This window comes from Neophocaena asiaeorientalis, unplaced genomic scaffold (assembly GCF_003031525.2).
Source record: "Neophocaena asiaeorientalis asiaeorientalis breed wild unplaced genomic scaffold, Neophocaena_asiaeorientalis_V1.1 scaffold116, whole genome shotgun sequence".
Classification (NCBI taxonomy): Eukaryota; Metazoa; Chordata; class Mammalia; order Artiodactyla; family Phocoenidae; genus Neophocaena; species Neophocaena asiaeorientalis.
The window spans coordinates 8,090,701-8,110,583 of record NW_020174561.1 but is presented as its reverse complement, the minus strand read 5'-3'; the positions used below and the strand labels follow the sequence as shown (position 1 = coordinate 8,110,583).

Below are 19,883 nucleotides of genomic sequence, written 5' to 3'. Positions count from 1 at the left end.
CTCACTCTGCATTAGATTTGATTTCAGAAATCCCTGTGATGGGCCCATGCTTTACCTTTTGACTCCCCCTTCAGGGAGATCCTTGTTAACATTTACAGTTTCTGGTAAGAAAGGCAGTTTTCTGAAAAGTACACTTTTACAGTGTTTTAACTGAGTCCAATCATGTTTCCATGGGGATAGATTCACTATTAGAACAAGATTACAGTTCTTAAAAGAAACTGTCTAGGAATAATCTTTACAGTCCTGGAATAGAAAACTATGGCTCACGTTTATTTATTTGCATGCAGTGGTTCAAGTCTGGTCTCCCCTCAAAATCGTTGGGTGCTGAGGGTGAGGATGGGGTGGGGGTGGGTGGCTTTACATGTTACCTGCGTGCTGCACGCGAGTGGTGTAGTGTCCACGGTGGTCCCGAGCACACGTCCACCCATGAAGAATCCTAGCAGGTTGGCATCCCCGGATTCAGGTGCATGTGCTCGTTCGTACTTTGTCCCTCCTTGGCCCTCTACACCCTCAGTTTCAGCAGAGTGGGTTACTGCTTAGAGCTGAAAGGTCAAGGAAAGGCTTGAGACCTTGGATTTCCTGAGGAAGATGGAGCCCCTCGAATCTTTTGGTTTGAGTGGCAGTGTAGCTCACACACAGCCTCATGGCTCCCCTCCACTGGGCCAGCCTTAGTTGCTTTTCTGTCTGTGCGGACCACTCGAAATTTAAAAGTTATGAAAGGCTCTAAAATCTCCCATTTTTGTTGGATGGATGGTCCTCGCTGGATGTCTCTCTGTCAGGGTGGCACCCTCCACTGACATAGTTAGATTGTACCAGGAAAAAATACAAGATACACTAAGATCACCCTATCACAATGATTTAAAAATTACAGGAAAAGTGAAAACCTAGAGAGAGGATTTTTTTTTCAGTATACTTGACTTTGGATTTTCCAGGTTTTGTTCAATGAACATGTGTTTTATAATTTGAATAAAGTTTTGTTTTATTTGTGTTTGCTTTTGCAAAAGAAATACTGTATATTAGGCATAGATAGTGTTACTGTCCCTGCCCGTGAGTGTGTGACATCCCCAAATTAGCCCTATCATGCCCTAGATAGAGTTCTGAAGGTTGAACGTGGACTTGGGAGAAGCAGATAGGCCACCAAAGGCTGGCTGAAATGTGGGCTCTTCTTCGTTCCAGGGCCCTACCTTTTTCATTTCCAGCAGGCTTGAGCCAAAGCTCTGCAGAGTCAGTCCCACCTACAGAAATTCCCTGAGAATGCATTTTACTGCAGCCCTAACACTTCCCTTTTGATCTTCTCTGCAGCTTTCCATGAAGTCTCAGTTTACCCAAAAAAGGAGCTTCCCTTCTTTATCCTCTTTACTGCTGGATTGTGTTCCTTCACAGCCATGCTGGCCCTCCTGACACATCAGTTCCCGGAACTCATGGGGGTCTTTGCGAAAGCTGTGAGTATTTGCCAAGGGGGAGGCCGCAGGCAAGGGGCAGGGAAAGTCAAGAGAAGCAGCTTAAGAGAAAGAGGGGAGTGTTGTGTAGAAGTGGACGTGCTTGTATTGATCCTTTGCATACTGTTCAATTTTCATTATCATCGGTGAGATCAAGGGTTGAGGGTCAGAATGAGAAAGTGTAGCTTGTTTGTTACTGCACGCCTTGCCTATTTCGCAGACACAAAAATTCTCAGCAGTTCCCCTAAAAAAATGCATGAGGTCTAAAAGAATTTAGGAAATCCTAGCAAATGAAAAATACTTGGGAGGTTTTTCAGTTTTGTATAAATTGAATGACATCATTTCTAATCTTTAGATATTGTAGGTCTTTCCTTCAAGAAAGATAGAATTTACATTTTCAAAGATGATTTAAATTTTAAAAGTTCTAATGTCTACAAATTAAATGGCTTGTTTGGGGAATGAACTGAGAGGGTGTGAAGGGTATGTAGTATTAAGAAGTATGCAGATATGATATTTAGAAGCATGGAAATCCATTAAGGGTCTTTAAAGAGGGTTATGGAGAAGAGCTTTAATAAGAAAAGCCATCTGCATTGACAACCAAGAACCATTGTTTCCTTGATGAAAAGTGACCATTTCAGCTTGCACATGCAGTGAGGATAAGTTCACTGATTTTGCCACAAAGGAGTTTCAAACAGAAGGAATAAGGAAAAGAATATCAATTGTTTCCCTGGAACTCCATTCTGATTTCAAGGCGAGTGGAGTCAGCAAGGATGATTTCTAACTTGGCTGGGTTGATTTAATCCCTTTCCAGATGATTGACATTTTCTGCTCGGCAGAGTTCAGGGACTGGAATTGCAAGAGTATTTTCATGCGTGTTGAAGATGAACTGGAAATCCCACCGGCACCTCAATCTCATCATTTTCAAAACTGAACTCATCACTCTTCTTCCCCCACCACCACAACTGCTCCTTCTCCTGTATTCCTGATCTCCGCCAGTGGCACTGATATCCACCCAGTTACTCAAGCCAGAAACTCAGCAGCCCTCCCAAACTCTTCCCTCTCTCACTCCTTATATCCTGTCTGTCTTGGCTTTCACAGTCTGTCGGCTCTAACCTCCTGAGCCACTAGGCATTCGGTAAATGTAATTCACCTCTTCTTCCCTTCCTTCTTCTCCCATGGCTGTCTCTTAGTTTGGATTTTTGTGATTTCTTGCCTGGACACATGCAAGAGTCTTAACTGGTCTCCTTGCTTCCAGTCTTATCCTCTGCCAGTATTTCTTTCATACTGACAAAAGAATGATCTTTCTAAATTGCAAGTCTGAGCATGTCACTTCCCTGCTTGAATTTCTCCAGTAGTTTCCCACCAGCATCAGGATAAAGTCCCAGATCTTCAGCATGGCATACAGGGTCCTTTATGATCTGGCCCTTGCTTTCCTCTTCAGCCTCATCTCTCTCCCAACTCTTGCATAGACACTGGTCTTGGGCCACAGTGAATTGCTCACCATTCCCAGATGCTTTTGTGAGCCTCGGTGCCTTTGCACGTACTATTTGCTCTGCATGGAATGCCCTTCCCCATCATCATCAGCACTTGTACAGTCTACTAACACCTCTTCATTCTTTTATACTCAGCTTCCTTTCTAAGTTTCTCCCAAGCTGAGTTAGATGTTTCTCCTCTCAGCTCCCACAGTATTCCATGAATACCTATATTACGTTTATTGTACTGTATTATAATTGTTAAAAACTTGTCTGACCCCCTTGTAGAATGTGAGCTCTTTGTGAGCAGGACTGTGTCTTCCTCATCTCTGTATCCCCAAAGCTTTGCACAGTGCCTTGCGCATAGTAGGTTTTCAATAAATGATTATTAAATAAATAAATGGTAGTGGTTTCTGCAGAAAGAATCAGTGTAAAAAATTAGATACAGCTTAGCATTTCTTCTCTTCTTTTATAATTATGATCACAGACAGAGTTGAAATGGACCTTAAATTGCCTTCAGCAGTAACTTGATGAAGGTCATTTAGACTCATCTGGAATACTTTTAGCGATGGAGTGTTCACCTGTTCAACGTGGAAGCCCATTTCAGTACTGGATCACTCAGAACTCTTCTTGATCCTGATAAAATCTGCCTTCCTTTAATTTCCACTTATTTCCTATTCTACTCTCCAAAACTGTAGTGAACAACTCTACTTCCTCTTGCAATTTCTTGAGGCAACTAATATATTCATGGCCACCTCTCACCTCTAACTTACTACCTTCTCTTTTCTTCAGGCAGAATGTCTTCAATTTCCTTAAGTCTTCTGTACATGATATGATTCCTGAACCCAGCATCACTCAAGCTGCCTCCTTGGATGCTCCCTAGTTTATGAGCCTATGCTATTCATTATTTGCTTCTATTCCCAAGCCAACCTTTGAGTTAAAGCAGTTACCAAAAGTCTGAGTAGATTAGAGTGTCACGTAGTAAAATTTAAAATAAGAATACATTTACAACATTAGACAATGTCATTCTTCATTGAACTAACAAGCAGCTCTTGGTGGGAATTTAGGATCAGGACAGTCATTCTCAGCCCCTAGTGTGCATAAAATTCACCTGGTCCTACCACCGGAAGTTCAGAGCCTTGAGTGTTAGCACCCGGGAATCTGCGTTTTTAAACAAGCCCCGCCTCCCCACCGATTCTAAGGATGGGGGTTGAGGACCATTTCCTTCAAAGAACACTGGTCTCAAAAAAGCCAGCCTTTGAGCAGCCGTTTGCAGGTGCGTGGTGCGACGTCAGAGCTGTTGAGGTGACAGGTTTCTAGGAACCAGCAGTTTCACCCCGGCTGCTCCTTGAAATCATCTAGGGAGCTTAAAAATTACAGGTGCCTGATCTCCCAATCCTGGGGACTCTGACTTAGTTGGTCTGGGATGCAGCCTGGGCATCTGAGTTTTCAGATGCCCCCCCTAGTGATTTGGGTGTGCAGCCAGGGCTGAGAGCCCCTGTACTGAATAAAGTAACTGCCTGAAACTGCGTCGCCCAGGGAGAGGGCTGGGAGGAATGGAGTGTAGTACATAGAATATGGCTGGGTGTTCTCTAGGTAAGGCTGTGTAGCCTCCAGAATATCACAGAGATGTGTTCGTTATGGATATTAGACCAAGGGCCACTCTCCTCATTTAATGTTCCCAAAGCTTTGTTTTTGAGTCAAGGACCGGGTGATTAAATAAAATATAAATTTACCTTTATGATCCTCATATTTTATACTCTACCAAGGTGTGGTAGTTTGGTCAGCTACTCATAGTTTTCAAAAGTAGTTTAGATAAATTTGCTTTTAAACCTCTGTCTGGAGGATCACATTCATCTTGCCCTTCATTAAGGTTTTGCAGTACTAAAACGTCTGGAGAGATTTCATGGGGAAGGAAGATGGATGGCCTGAAGGAGACAAGCCCCATCTCCCTCCTCCTTCCCCCCCCACTGCTCCGGAGTCTTCTCCACATTTTCACTCTTGTCACTTCATCAGGCCCCTCGTGAAGCCCCCCACAGGTTATCACAGCTGCCCTATAGGCTGTCTGCAACCATTTGCAGCTTGTGAAAATGATTTTCTCAGACCTCGCCTGAGATAATGTCCCTGGGATAATGACTCAGTAGATGGAGAGAGATTGCACTGCCACCCGCCAGGCTGCGTGCAGCTTGGGAACTCTCCAGTGTGTTTACATGTTGATATGCAGCCAGTAAGGAAGCCCGCAGCCAAGTGTGAGCCACTGGAAAATAGTAAAATGAGAGGCTTCAACTCTCTCCGCCTAATCTAATCTACCTCAATGACTTAGGACTAACTCTTCCTAGAATGTTTGGTTACCAAGATAAGGTTGCTCATATAAATAAGTGATCATTCCAAACCCAGCCCCTCACAGAATGTGGGAAGGTCAGCATGCTGACCTCTTCTGTTTGAAGGGCCCTGTCTTTCCTCCTCTGGTCTCTCTCCTTCCCTGAGATCCAGCCCCCTGACTCCTGACTCTTGTCTTCAACTTATACGCCCTGACCTCTTTGAAGTCTGATATTGATTGCAGTGAAATGTCAATTGTCTGATTGCAGTAGGGCACCTGGAACTTATTCAGATAAGCAGAGGCGTTTCAAACGTTAACGAAGCACGTTGCGAGCCATGACCTTCTAAATAACGGTGTTTCGGGGAAAAGGAGGATCAGGCGATTGAAGTGTTGCTCTCTCTTTTTTATTAGTTCAGTTGCTTTTTCTCACCGCAAGACACTGATTGAATTATGGTGCATTTTGGACCGTGTATGTCTGCCCCCAGGACAGAAGTTTTGGACATTGAGACAGATGAGCTGTTCCAGCGTTGCCTGGTGTTGCTCATTCAGACTTAACTTTTCAGGCAATAAAATTTCCCAAGTCCCTAAGTGAAACTGTTGTTTCTCTATGTGCATTGGTTGAGTCTTTGGCCAAAAAGTGTTGACTGATATTCAGACGTGCAAAGAAGCATCCTAAGTAAACAAAGCATGTTCCACCAAAGTGTTTTTGTTTAATACCTCCTGATGCAAGCCACTGACCTTTGGTTACTAAATGAAAAGGGCTTAACGGTTCCAGGCACCCCATTACATTTTGCTGCTTCTTCCTTGTGGGCAAGGGTTGGGGAGGAGGTCTCGGAGAGCGCTGCTAAGGAGGAAGGTAACCTAGCAACAAAGGGTGCGCATCGCAACTGGGGTGCAGTGAGAGAATTAGGATCTCTAGGAAAGGGTTCAAGGCATTCTTTTCTCGATTGTCCCAAGGATAGAACATTCTAGATATGAGGGAGAGCAGTAAATGATCACATACATGGGAGGTATTAGGAGTTAATTCTCTTGTGGAACCTGGTCGAGAAGCACAGGTGTGTCCCGGGGGCCAGGGCTCACTGCATCTTGCTGTGCAGGGTGGAAAGAGGGGCATTTACAGACCACAAACTGGGCGAGGCCTGCCCCTTAAGTTCCAGAGGCCTCCCTTTTACGCTTTTTATCCAAGTCAGGTCAGTGACCAAAACTAAGCAAACAGACAGGCCTTTATCTTGAACCAGCTTTGTAACAACATCTCCATTCATTCTGCTACCCAAGCTGAGGCTCCCTGGTGTCCCCCCGTTTAGTGTATGAAGTCGCCCAGGGTGTAGACTTTGAGCGATTCCTATCATCTAACCACACTGGCTCACGCTAATGCATCACTTGTTCCCACCTCAGTCACAACTCAGTCGGTGGTTATAAATCTGTTTTGGATTAGGTCTGCAGGATATGATAACTTCACCAGCAAAATCACCTTGTTCATTGGGCCTCATCTTCCTGCCACTGTCGGGATCCTCGGTTCATCCAGACTACTTTAGCACCTAGCTCCTCTTTATGGAGCTGAGTATTATAGGCAAATGCTGTGTGTTATGGAGCCTTGACAATCTCTGATTACAAACAAATGAATAAATGTTATGTGTAAATATTTTTAATTCTACAGTTTTATCATGTCGGTCTGATACAATCAGTAGACTTGTTCCATGTCATCCTCTCAGAAGTAGGATTTTACAAACTCTTTCAGGGGCAGCTCAGGCAGTAATTACTCATTCCTGGGCCTAGTATCTCCCACAATGCCTTCCAACCGCATCCAGCTCTAAACTGAAAAGGACAGGCAGTCCATTAAGTAGGGTGTGCATCCCATGTGGTACTGTGAACCCAACCAAGGATAATTTCAGAAGGTTGCCAGGCATTGCCCTATATCTAACACCCACTTGAGGAAAGAGCCATCCTACCTTCACTCAAGTACTAACGTGGCTGCCTTTTTCTTAACTGCAAGTTCCTTAGCAGCCTGGCACTCAAGGCCCTCCCCAGAGTTATGCTAGTTGCTTTTGAACTCTACCTCCATCTCTTCTAGTCATACCAGCTGCTTTCCCCTTTCTGTTCCAGCTGTTTATTGAGCCTGGAAGGCCCACCTGCTCACATTTCTTTCCTTACCATTCTTACCCCATCTCTGTCTTTTCATACCCCAGCCATCCACTGGGGACTATTTCAGTCACCTCATTTTCAGTTTCTCCTGTTCCTTTTGACAAAATGGATTCTCTCCCTTTCCCGAACCTTCCTGGTGTTTTGTTTGTGCGTCTATCTTCTACTCTGTCGTGGTCTACCTGGTATTGTTACTTTGCTGTGTACAGGTCTTAGTGGCTCCCTTCCCCAACCCCTAGGCTTTGAGCTTCCTGACAGTGGGACTTTTGTCCTAGTCGCTTTTATATCTCACCCAGTACTTAAGTGCCTACTGAGTAAATATATTCAATTGATGTAAAAGATGCAGTACAGAGAAGGGTTCCGAATCTTATACTCTCTCGAGTTTTCGTTACACAAATCTCGCACTTGATGGTCCTGCCATAATGTGGTACAGGCCTTCCCAGTTTGCATTCTACTGGTTCTTTAAAAAAAAAAGAAGAAGAAGAAGGACAGATTCTGAGGTCATGTAAATTTGGGGAACTTGCCTACCATACCCCTTCTTGAGGACCCGCAATCCATAGAACATATGACCAGTAGAGGAGACTGTTTTAACTTCACTACATGCAGGTCTACTAATTTGTCTGGCCTCAGACCATGTTCCCCCTCTGCGTATGTACTCATGTCCTACAGCACACTTCTGTGGGAAATTCTTGGTAGTGTAGACTGTGCTGTGCTATGGGCAAGGGATTGGGACAAAGGACTCCACAGTACAAGAACCAGACATTGAACCCTAGTGAGACGATACCTTGGTTCTGAACAGAGAGCAAGGAAACCCATCCAAACACCCGTCTTGTGCCTGATTGGGTTAGGGCACCTCTTCTGCCAGATGCTGGATGGCTTGTGGAGGGAGGCTGATTCTTCACGAGAACATAATCAGAACAGATTTGAGATTATGTTAAATGAGTCTCAGGCAAGACGCCTGACTTTCCTAAAAGGCACAGATAATAAGCATTATTCTCTACATGAAAAACAGAAAGGAATTCAGTAACCAAAGGAAAGAGATCCCAAAGCTCTCCTCAGAGCAGCACCTTTTCCGCAAGGACGTGTCGTCCATGGACTGGCCAGCTTGCTGCCCTCCCCAAGGCTCCCATGATGCTCACCACTAAGCAGGTAGTTCAGAAAAGAACATGGGCTGCAGGTGTTTGGGAGACAATAGGATCCCAAAGCAATTCACAACCATACGACAAACTGGACTTTTTTTTTTCTGTTGTTGCCTTTTCCACTTAAAGTTCTATAACTAGGCAAGTAGGTGGAGAAGTTGTCACCCTTTTTATAACTCTTCTGCTCACTTGCCATCCATCTGTCAGTCCCTTTTGATGGCACTGGTCATCTCCATGGGCAGCCCTCAGATCCTGAAGGCTGGTTGGAAGGCCTCAGAACTGTGGGCAGCTGTCAGAGGAGTGAAGGGCCTGTCAGCCAATACTTCTCCCCCTCATCCATCAGAGCCAGGGGGGCGGGTGCAGAAGCTGGAATGTAGGTTTGTTCGTCAACCAATGTTTCCTACAAACATAAATATGAAATCTTAGCCTTTGGAAGCTTTTTATAATGCAGAGACGTAAGATGAAAGCATGAGTTGGAGAGGTTCGTTTTGATGTCTTGAACAAGATTTCTCCTGACTTCTCTGCTTTTCTCGTTTGTTCGCAGTTCCTCAGCACTTTGTTTGCCCCCTTAAACTTTGTCATGGAGAAAGTGGAAAGCATCCTCCCATCCAGTCTATGGCACCAGCTGACTAGGATCTAGGGAAGCCCACCCGTTCTTCCACTCACCTCACCCAGTGGGCTGCCACCATCTCTTCGTGCCAACTCCTTGTGGACTGCAAGAAAGCATGACTTTGAAAAAGGGAAGCCATTCCGAGATTTTAAAACCTTCATGGACTGTCTGTTCCATATTAAAAGCTGTTTTTGTTGTACAAAATTCATTGATGTTCAGTTCTATTATATTTTGCTTTCAGAAAAGAAAAAAGTCAAAAATAAACTTTTGTGTATTGCAGCAACCAGTTGTGTCTTCCAGCCCTAAAACTGTTGGTGTCCAAATAAACCTACAGGTTACATTTAATTTACTAAGGCCCCAAATCTGCTCAGTGCAACACAATGGTTTTCTATGCTAATCGAACTCCTTTCACCAGGCCCTCGGCACCCCTACAGTTGGTAGCTTAGAAAACAGACTTTCTTTGGCTAAAAAGTACCATCTTTTTCAGCCCCAAACTGTATGTCCTCATAGGCTAAAGGCACAAAATAAATTTCCAGCATGGATGACAGGAAACCTGAATGAAACGAAATGTATGTGCCATCCCAGGTTGTTCCAATTCAGAGACTCTACTCACAGAATAGAACTCAGCACTGTGGTTCTAGGAATCATTTTACTTCTGCTTTCTGAAAACTTGTCGTGAGAAAAAAAGTTCTGATGAGAGCTACAGAGCCAATAGTCTATTGTAGGACCTGACCACTTTCAACATTGTCATTTTTAAAATGTTTTCTCATAAGGGTCATTTTTTTTTAATCATGTTTTCATTCTTGATGCTTGCGTGTGAATGTTCTCTGAGTGTTTCCATGATCTGAACCATAGTGGTCGTTTGTCTTCACCATCTTTGAAAGCCTTCTACATGAGTCACACCTGCCAAGCATCTCTTTTTTCTTTCTTTAACATCTTTATTGGATTATAATTGCTTTACAATTGTGGACTAGTTTCTGCTTTATAACAAAGTGAATCAGCTATACATATACATATATCCCTATATCTCCTCCCTCCTGCGTCTCCCTCCCACGCTCCCTATCCCACCACTCTAGGTGGTCACAAAGCACGGAGCTGATCTCCCTGTGCTATGCGGCTGCTTCCCACTAGCTATCTAATTTACATTTGGTAGTATATATTAGTCCATGCCACTCTCTCTCTTCGTTCCAATTTACCCTTCCCCCCACCCCGCGTCCTCAAGTCCATTCTCTACATCTGCGTCTTTATTCCTGTCCTGTCCCTAGGTTCTTTCATAACCATTTTTTTGTTTTTTTTTTAGATTCCATATATTATGTGTTAGCATACGGTATTTGTTTTTCTCTTTCTGACTTACTTCACTCTGTATGACAGACTCTAGGTCCATCCATCTCACTACAAATAACTCAATTTCATTTCTTTTTATGGTTGAGTAATATTCCACTGTATATATGTGCCACATCTTCTTTATCCATCCGTCAATGGACACTTAGGTTGCTTCCATGTCTTGGCTATTGTAAATAGAGTTGTTATGAACATTGTGGTACTCTTTTTCTTCTCTGATTGCTGTGGCTAAAACTTCTAAAACTATGTTGAATAATAGTGGTAAGAGTGGGCAACCTTATGTTGTTCCTGATCTTAATGGAAATGGTTTCAGGTTTTCACCATTGAGAACCATGTTGGCTGTGGGTTTGTCATATATGGCCTTTATTATGTTGAGGTAAGTTCTGTCTGTGCCTACCTTCTGGAGGGTTTTTATCATAAATATGTGTTGAATTTTGTTGAAAGCTTTTTCTGCATCTGTTGAGACGATCATATGGTTTTTATCCTTCAGTTTGTTAATATGGTGTATCACATTGATTGATTTGCGTATATTGAAGAATCCTTGCATACCTGGGATAAACCCCACTTGATCATGGTGCATGATCTAGCATCTCTTTTTACTTAAGCAAAAGAGAAAAATAAATAACCTTGACTCCTCTATCTGAAGTGAAAAGTACCTCTATTCAAAATCTCAATGTGGTGCTGTAAAAAGAAAGGACCGTCCTTTACATGGCCTATTTTCCCTTTTGTTTAGAATCCTGAATCTTTCCCCATGAGCGTTGCAATAGGCAGCGTTTGGGAAAGCACCACACCACGTCCCCTTCGCAGCTGGACTTCCTGCCACCTCCTGGTCTTCATCCAAGAGCAGAGTCAAGCAGGCAGGTAAGGTTTAGGTGCACAAGGGCTTTTCGTGCTTTGGGCAAACTTTTCTCTCTACCTCCTTTGTGCAAAGCCATGGGGGACATGTGCAGTTGGCTGCTGCTCTTAGTAAACTATCTCAGAAGAGGTTGAACCCCTATATCCACATCTAGTGGTACTGCTCTTGGGAGCAGGGGCTGTGTCTGCTTTGCTTGCCTCTTTTCCTCTTCGTCCCCCAGCACAACTCTTGACCTGGAGTGGATGCTCAAATGATGTGTTGAGCAAATTGATGCAGTATGTGATAGGTACAGATAAATTTTTTTTTCATGTTCAGAGTAGAGAGATTGGTTCCAGCAGAAAAGGACCAGGGAAGCCTTAGAATTGGAATTTGGAGCTGGAAGAAAAAGTAGTAATTTTTTAATACAATTATTTGACTTAACAGATGGGGAAACCAAAGTCAAAAAAGATTTCGACCTGAGTTTGGACTAGATTGTGATAAGCCTTAAATGAAAGGTTCGAGAGCCCATAGGCAATGGTAAGTGGAAATGGCCCAGCATGAGTTGTTGTTGGAAACCCCAGTTGCAGGAAATGCAGCAAAGAAATGTAACACAAGGATTTAAAAGCACCTTGTGAATTTAGCAATGAGGACTAGAGCATTTCCACGGAGAGGGGAGGCAGAAGTTAGGCTTTGACGGGTACAGGGAGTGAATGGGAGCCATGAAGGTGGAGAAAAGATGGTGACAGAATGAAGACACAAGGGGGGATAAGGGGCTGTTGGAGGGAATGAGTCCACAGTCCAGGAGAGGAGCTAATCACGTGAGCTAATTCCTTTCTTCCACCTCTCCCTTCAGCTGCTGTGCTCAACTCTGAGAGCAACCATGACTCACTCTTGCCATTCTGACCTCCCCGGGCCGGGATGCCAGGGAGGGTGCTGTCTTCCCAGCACCTGCCTTGCTTTGCTGCCCCTGAGCACAAGCATTCAGGTCTTTTTAAGGTTTTTTTGCAAACCTATGGAGAGGCAGAATGAGAGCAACCAGTACATGAGAGCAATTTTTAAGGTGATCGATTTTACACAGTTCTTACATTTCTTGCCTAAGGTCCAGAGTTCCTGACTTAATAAGATGGCAACTGGAATCCAAGTTGCATTTCTGCCTTCTGCTTTTATTTCTATATAAGGGGACATCGAAATCCATTCTGATGGGCTTTCCTCTATAAAGACACTTCCTCCCAGCCAGACCATAAGTGTCGCATAGCCTCACCTTACATGTGTTTGTTGGAATACAAATGTAAACATTGTAAATTAAATACTAGCAGATTGGATCTAGCAGTGTATACAAGAAGACACAATGTGACCAAATGGGAAGGTTGATTTTTTTTTAAACTTCTTTTGTCAGTACTTCAGTATAAAAGTCATTCTGTCTTTATACAAGAATTGGGGAGCTTTCGATATTTTTATATGGCCCAGAATAATTAAACACTGACATTACCTGCTCTTCAAGGATTAAATAAGACTCAGACATGAAACATCTGATTTTAGTGCTTTGTTAATGGTAGGTCTTTGATCACCTTTTTACTATCTGCAATGGTGACTGGTCTGTGCAGATACTCTACTTCTTATGTTTAGCTGATTGCATGTTTTCTAGGAAATTACTGCTTTCTCTAGGCATCAAATGTGTTACCACAAAGTTACATGTGTATATCATTTATCTTATATATTCAATCTCTCCTGTATTTGTGGTAATTTCTTTTCTCATTCCTAATTTTGTATATTTTTGCTATCTTTCTCTGTTTTTTCCCTCTTTAATCAGCTTCACAAAGTTTACCTTAAAGTTTTGGATTTACTGGTGCATTCTTTTTGTTTTGTATTTTATTATTTCTTCCTGGTTTCTCTTGTTTATAAGAACTATAATTTTCCTAATTCCCTTAGGTGAGTACTTGGTACATTTTTACATTCTTTTAAGAAGGAGGTATTTAAGGCTATGAATTTTCCTCTACAAGTAGCTTTCTTGTTCCATAGATTTTGCTATTAAGCGTTCTCCACTCTTTTCTAGAAATTTATGTTTTAGTTTCTTTTTATCCAGGAGGGATCACTTTGGGGACATTTTCTAGGAATTGGTTCTCCATTGCTGCCTTCAAGGGATTTATTTTTAATGTTACTCTGCAATATCTAATGAAAACATCAAAGATGTTCAACCACCTACCCCCAAATACAGTAAACCCTGACACCTCACACCCATGTACTAGTTCCAAGTAAACTTTTGATTCCTGTTTCCAACATTTTTTTTAAAATTACATCTTTCTTCAGTGTGAACCTTCAGGGTGATGTTAAAATGTCTAAACCATGTTTATGTCACTTCCACTGTTCTGTTGTTCTTATTCTCCCCTCCCCATGGCCATGCTCTTCACCAAGCAAAGACGAGTTCACATCACATATTTGGCTTCTACTCTGCTATGGTGACAGCTCGGGCTGTATCAGGAATTGAAATGTAAAAGGAGGTGGCAGGGGCTAGACAGGGGCTTGAAGGAGCTAGTCTTGAAGTTCTGGCTTTTGAAGGTCAAGAATGGCTGAGGCCAAACAGGCATTGACTGAAATGGGAATGTCCAAGCAGAGGTGGACTGGGCCTCTATCAGGAATGCTCTGGAGAGCACAGGGGACGGAAGACCTGCAGTTGATAAATGTGTCTCCTTCAGAATAATAGCTATGATTCTCCAGCAGGAGCAAAGAGCAGAAGGGAAGCAGGTTCTCTTCCCCTCTTTCTCCAGCTTGTCTCCTATTACATCCAGCTCCAGTCCATTTCATAGTCCCTTGGATCCTCAGCCTTGAAGCTGAGGAAGAATAACTTGGAAGAAAAACTTAGGAAGAAAAACTCTGGAGTTGAACACCTCAATTGACCGTCACCAAAAGGCAAGCAAACTTCAAAGTGGGTCTGTGTTTGTCCAGGGAGGGGGCAGTAGGTTACAATTTTAGAGGGAATCTAAGTGTGTCCATGAAGTCTGGTGGCTCTCGGCTTCCGTGCACACGGGCTGTAGGACCTGACGCCCCTCCCCGCTTCAGGCTCCCCACATGAGCCTCACTGCCCCCTTTCTGAGGTCTGGGTGCTGCGTGCAGGCCCACAGGCCACCCCTTGGTGCCTCTCAGCTTCTCCACTGTCCCTCAGGTCACCCAGAACAGTCTCTGCAGTGGCAGCACGTCCTGCCAAACACAGGGCAGTTTCAGCTGATTTCCTGATAGTTTTCTGGGGCAAAGAACTACAAAATCTGGACTGCTGCTTGAAATGACAGAAGGGAGAATGCAGGGAGAAAATATGAATTAACATCCGAAAGACAGTCTGCCCCTCAAATCAAAGACAACCTTCACATCCAGTATAAATTAGACTCATTTGTTGTCTCTGTCCTTTAAGTAGTTAAAATGTATTGAGGACCTACTGTTGCTGGGGACAGAATCATGCTATCCCCACTGCACCTTGAACTGTAGCATTTATCACACGGCATTATTTGTACGTTTACTTGCCTGTCTCACCCACTGGACCACAGGGAACTCAAGTTCTATATTATGGCATTTGTCTTCACACCCTCAGGATCTGGAACTGGCTGTTCTATATTCTAGAATATAAAAGCTTAATAAATGTTGGCAGGAAGGTAGGACAGACAGGGTAGAGGAGAGAGTGATGCTAAATAAGAAGTGAGCCTCCTTTTATAGAACTCCAGGAAAAAAGAAAATGAAATAAAATGTATTTATTCCATTCTTAGAACAGCAGCTTAATGAGGGGCTTTTGCAAAAACTTTGTCCACTTATCATTTTCTTTGGGATGTGTTCTCTCTTCTTACCCCATGTTCCCTGAATGATCATTTTTCGTGTTTGTGGTATGTCAGATACCACACCAGGTCCTTGATGTGCAGGGCCTCTTTGGGTTCTCCAAACCACTGTGTGAGGTGGGTGCTAGTGTCCTCCCACTGAGCAGCTGCTGAATCAAGGATCTGGGTTTGGGCCTGAGCACTGGGCCACTGGCCTTGGTGCTGTGTGGCCACAGGGTGCTTGCTCACCTGCCTCTGACTGCCTGCCACCTGGTCTCTCCAGCTCGAGGGAGAGTACTCATCAGCTGACCTTTAGGCCCAGGGAAAAGTGCACCGGGGAACACTGCCTCTCAAACACGCCAGAAAGAAGCAGATGCTGAGCAGATCTCCAAAGACAAGGTGGGCTTCATGTTTTTCTTCACATTCCAGCCATGTGTGGTGTGATGGGAGTCAGGGAACAAGTGTTCCCAGAGTGGATGATATGAGCCTAAAAACAAGCAGAATACTGTGTATGGACTTGAAACAGGAAGAGGAACCCTGTAGCGAGCACAGACCACTGTTTCCCACAGTGGATTTTGAGAAGGCTTAAGTCTGGTGAAATGCTTTTTTGGAACACATCACGGCAGTTACCGTTCTCCTGGAAACTCACAATGTCATAAGCCCTGAGAAGTCCCATGAAAAAGAAATCTGTTTAACCCAGCACTTCTCCTCATGAGATCATAGGTCACCATCTTCTTTCATGAAGAATACTCTACACATCTCACCATATTCATTTTGGAAAACACTGGACAAGATCAGTCCTGAATCAGAAGGAGGATCCCACAAACAAGGCATGTGGTCCTCTGGGCATTCCATCCATACTGACCAGGTGGGGACCCACTAGACAGAATTCGGGGAGAATGCAGGCTGGTGCAGCTGTGAACCCCTGCCATGCTCCCTAACTGGCATCAGGTGCTCTGTGTCTCCTCCTGAGTCCCCTTGGTGCTGGCCATGAATGTTGGCCATGGACCCCCAGGAGGGTCCTGGGGCCTTTTAACTGTCTATCGATATCGACACAGCTAAACAGAGGGGAGAGATTAAGGATTGGGGCAGCTGTCGTAATTCATGTGCTCTGTTTTCTCGCCAGTTATCCAAGAAAACCCCTGAGAGAGCCTGTTAAGAACTGATTTTTTGGCCGTGGTGGCCAGTCAGTAACTGTCGCTCTCCTGGGGTTCCCACCAAGTGGGGTGTTCACCAACCCCAAGGCCTATAGGTCTTATATCTAACAAATTATATTTTACATTATTTGTTTCAAAAGTTGGTTAGTGACAACTAAGATTGTCCCTCCGCAATTAGAATCCGAGGTCAGAGCGAGAAAATCTCCCATTCACTGGGAACTCCCAGGTCATTCATGCTGAATTAATGGTATTTATTCTCCCTCATTTTATTCCTAAAAAATGGCTCCCCTGGTTGCAGTGTTATGTTAAGCATATTACATGTGACTTCAAAATCAGTTCATATATTACAGCTCGTTACACTCGTGGGTATACATTTCTGAGTAGCTCTCACTCCGCAGTTACGGGTCTACATTAAATATGGGCTGTCCTGAGTGGAGCCTGAGGGCGTTGTCTGTTTATTCCTGGCTCCTTGATTTTCCTGGAAGTTTTCTTCTCCACTTTTATACTCCTCAGGGAAGATGTGCCTTCCAGTAAGAAAAGTCTACCTGGGGAAGGTGGAAAGTATTTTTCTCTAGAGATTTCCGGAGAGGAGGTTAGACAGTGGCAGCTGTTTGGGAGCTCGTGGCCTTCTGTGGATGGTTTGCTGCACTGATCAGGGACGCAGGAGGTGGTTGTACCAGAATCCATCAAGACCACTGGCAAAAAGCCACAGTATCTTTCCTTCTGCAGCATTAACGTCAATGAGTTTTTGTTCTCTACAGCCACCAAGGTTTTGTCTTCTGTGGCTAGCATGCTCTTAAGCATTGTGTTGTAGCATCGTTAATAGACAGTGTTTTTGGGATTTCACAGCATGTAATCTTTAATCAGTTCAATAAATCCACAATGACAGCATATTTTTATCCAAGCACGAAGTTCTCATGAGCTGCCGGCTTCTTCCTTTGCTCCATTCATCCATTTCCTCAACATATATTATGCCTTGAGTTCCATCGATGAACAAGAAAAAATCCATTGTGCTCATGCTTGTGAGCTTGTGACTGTGGTAAGGGCCACAGTCCTCTGGGGAAAAAGTCCTCACGTGCAGTCTCTGGGTTGGGGTTCTCACGTGGTACCTGACGCCAGGCAACATCAGTAACCCTCCTCTTGGGTGTGGCTCTTCTGAGGAGTGAACAAACACAATTGGACAGCCAGCATGTCGTACCCAAGGGGGCTTATGAGACTATTCTCAGTGGGCCCCAAAGGCTCTCAAAAGGTGAACAAGTCAAGAGCCACTTTTCTCCTGTGAAACTTTGCCAGTTCTGATTTCCCCACATGCCTTCTTTCAAACTATCTTAGCCGCTGCCCAACACAGTGTGATGAGCACCAGGCAGCTCTCTTCTTCAAGATAAGGGGAACCTTCAGAGGAAAAGTGACTGCCACGGGGCCAAGGCACGAGAGCCTCTGGAGGCCACTGCCGTCTCCCTCAGCTGCAAAGGCGAAGGCCTGAGACCCTTGAGAAATGAGAATCCAATTGTGTCTAAAATACATCTCAACCTCTTGGGGCTGTCTGTAGCCATATAAGGAGCTGGTCAAGAGCTATTTATCAGAAAGGTTCTTGAGGGCAAAGAGAACCTACAGGGCACTTCAATTAGCTGAGCAGTCCCTGGCTCGGCTCTGATGTGCCTGCAGCTGTCACCAGGAGGGGGATCAGTGGCATTGCTCCTAAAGTTTCGTACCTAAGGGCTATGAAGGGCCCCTCTCTTTCTCCTCACCTCCCTTGAGCATCTTTGCCCATATTTGCACAGGGCCTTGGACTCCAGAAAATGTTAGAGTCTAAAAATAGTCAAGCTGTAGGTAAGTAGGTGCTTTAATCGCCTACTTTATAATCAAAATATCAAATGAGATTGGCCAGTGATCACTGGCCACCACAGCCACAGACATGCCTTAAAGGGTCATTCAGTTAATCCACCTGCTTTTCCAACATGATCCAAATACAAACAGAGAATATGAGTCATGACAGCTGCTCCAGGCCCTCATTTCTCTGTCTTGCTCCACTGCGATTATATCCATGGATGCGGCCTCACACCCGAGGGGCCCCACGGCATCCACGGCAGCACAAACAAGCTCCTTTTGGGACTCAGTAAGAAACGTTTTCATACGTGTGAATTTTCAGGACTTGTGTATATTTGCCTTCAAAAATATCTCTAGATGTGTTTTAGTTCAGAAAGGTCTCACCAGATACTTGAAAAGCACATTTGGATTTTCAAAAATTAGGAGCGCTCACATCCCACAGCCAGTTTTCTGCCACAGAAAGGCCTGAACCAAGCTTTGAGATATTAGTTTCAATTTTGTCTCTCCAGAATGCTTTCTTCATCTCTCCTATGAAATACCTGAATCCTGATTTGATTTGCCTGTCGTGTATAGGAAGCTTTTTCAAAAAATGTCCCTCTATTGACACCATTATGACTACACTCAGAACTTCATATTTTAATGTCTCTCTCTATCCTCCTGTCAGATTATTAACTTATTCATCTTTGTATTCCCAGTGTTTATCAGAGTGTTTGCATTGGTACTGGTCAATAAATGCTGAGCTGAAGGAAGGAGGCAGGAAAGGGGGTGGTGGTTAGAATCCTAGAAGTGTTTTCTTCCCAAGGTGTACCGTGTAAGAACTTAAGATCCCAGGGTTCATGGCTTGGGCACTGGCATCTGTTGTACAATGGTAGTTGGAATAGAGACATTTTGTCATGTGTGTTCAGAACCAATTTACAGTAGTCACCTGAAGAGTAGTCACTCTCTTCATGTGTGAGTAGTAAAGTACAAGACCAGCCTAAAGAAAGGTGTGAGGTTGGGACTCCTCAGAAATCCCAGATCTTCTGCTTGCTCCCCACATCTCACCCATAGCGCATATCCTACTATAAACCACAGACTTCTGGAACTGGAAGACATAAGGAGTCTGGAAGGCTAAACTGAACTATCCAAAAAAGAAATTAAGAAAGCAATCCCATTTACCATAATAAAATATTTAGGAATAAACTTAACCAGGGAGATTAAAGACATGACTGAAAACTACAAAAAAATTTAAAGGAGACACAAATAAATAGAAAGGCATCCCGTATTTATGAATTGGAATATTTAATATTGTTAAAGTGTGCATACTACCCAAAGTGGTCTGCAGACTCAGTGCATCCCTACCAAAATCCCAATGGCATTTTTACAGAAAGAGAAAAAACAATCCTAAAATTCATATGTAACTATGAAGGACCCCAAATAGCCAAAACATTCTTGAGGAAGAAGAACAAAGCTGGAGGCATCACACATCCTGATATCAAAATATACCACAAAGCTATAGTAATTAGAATAGTATCATACTGGCATAAAGAAAGACATATAGACCAAATGAACTGAATAAAAAGCCCAGAAATCAACCCATGCATATACAGTCCACTGATTATCTACAAGTTTGCCAAGAATACACAATGGGGAAAAGATAGTCTCTTCAACAAATGTTGTTGAGAAAACTGGCTATCCAATGCAAAAGAATTAAATTGGACACTTATCTCACACCATACACAATAATCAACTCAAGATGGATTAACGACTTAAAAGTAAAACTTCAAACAGCAAAACTCCTAGCAGAAAACACAGAGTAAAACTTCAT

The 19,883-nt window shown here is 43.7% G+C and overlaps 1 protein-coding gene across 5 annotated transcripts in view; it reads left to right on the top strand.

Moving 5' to 3' along the window:
* ST7 (suppression of tumorigenicity 7) overlaps positions 1-9,402 on the top strand; it is a 199,797-nt gene extending 190,395 nt beyond the window's left edge. For 2 of the 5 annotated variants that reach the window (XM_024757825.1, XM_024757830.1), the window contains 2 exons: positions 1,303-1,442; positions 2,251-3,252. In XM_024757825.1, the coding sequence (XP_024613593.1) occupies positions 1,303-1,442; positions 2,251-2,370 (260 nt within the window). In that variant the 3' untranslated portion in view covers positions 2,371-3,252. Of the gene's footprint in view, positions 1-1,302; positions 1,443-2,250; positions 3,306-9,053 lie in introns of those variants that run through there. The other 3 variants (XM_024757829.1, XM_024757826.1, XM_024757827.1) reach the window with 3 other exon arrangements.
* Positions 9,403-19,883: the final 10,481 nt, after the last annotated feature.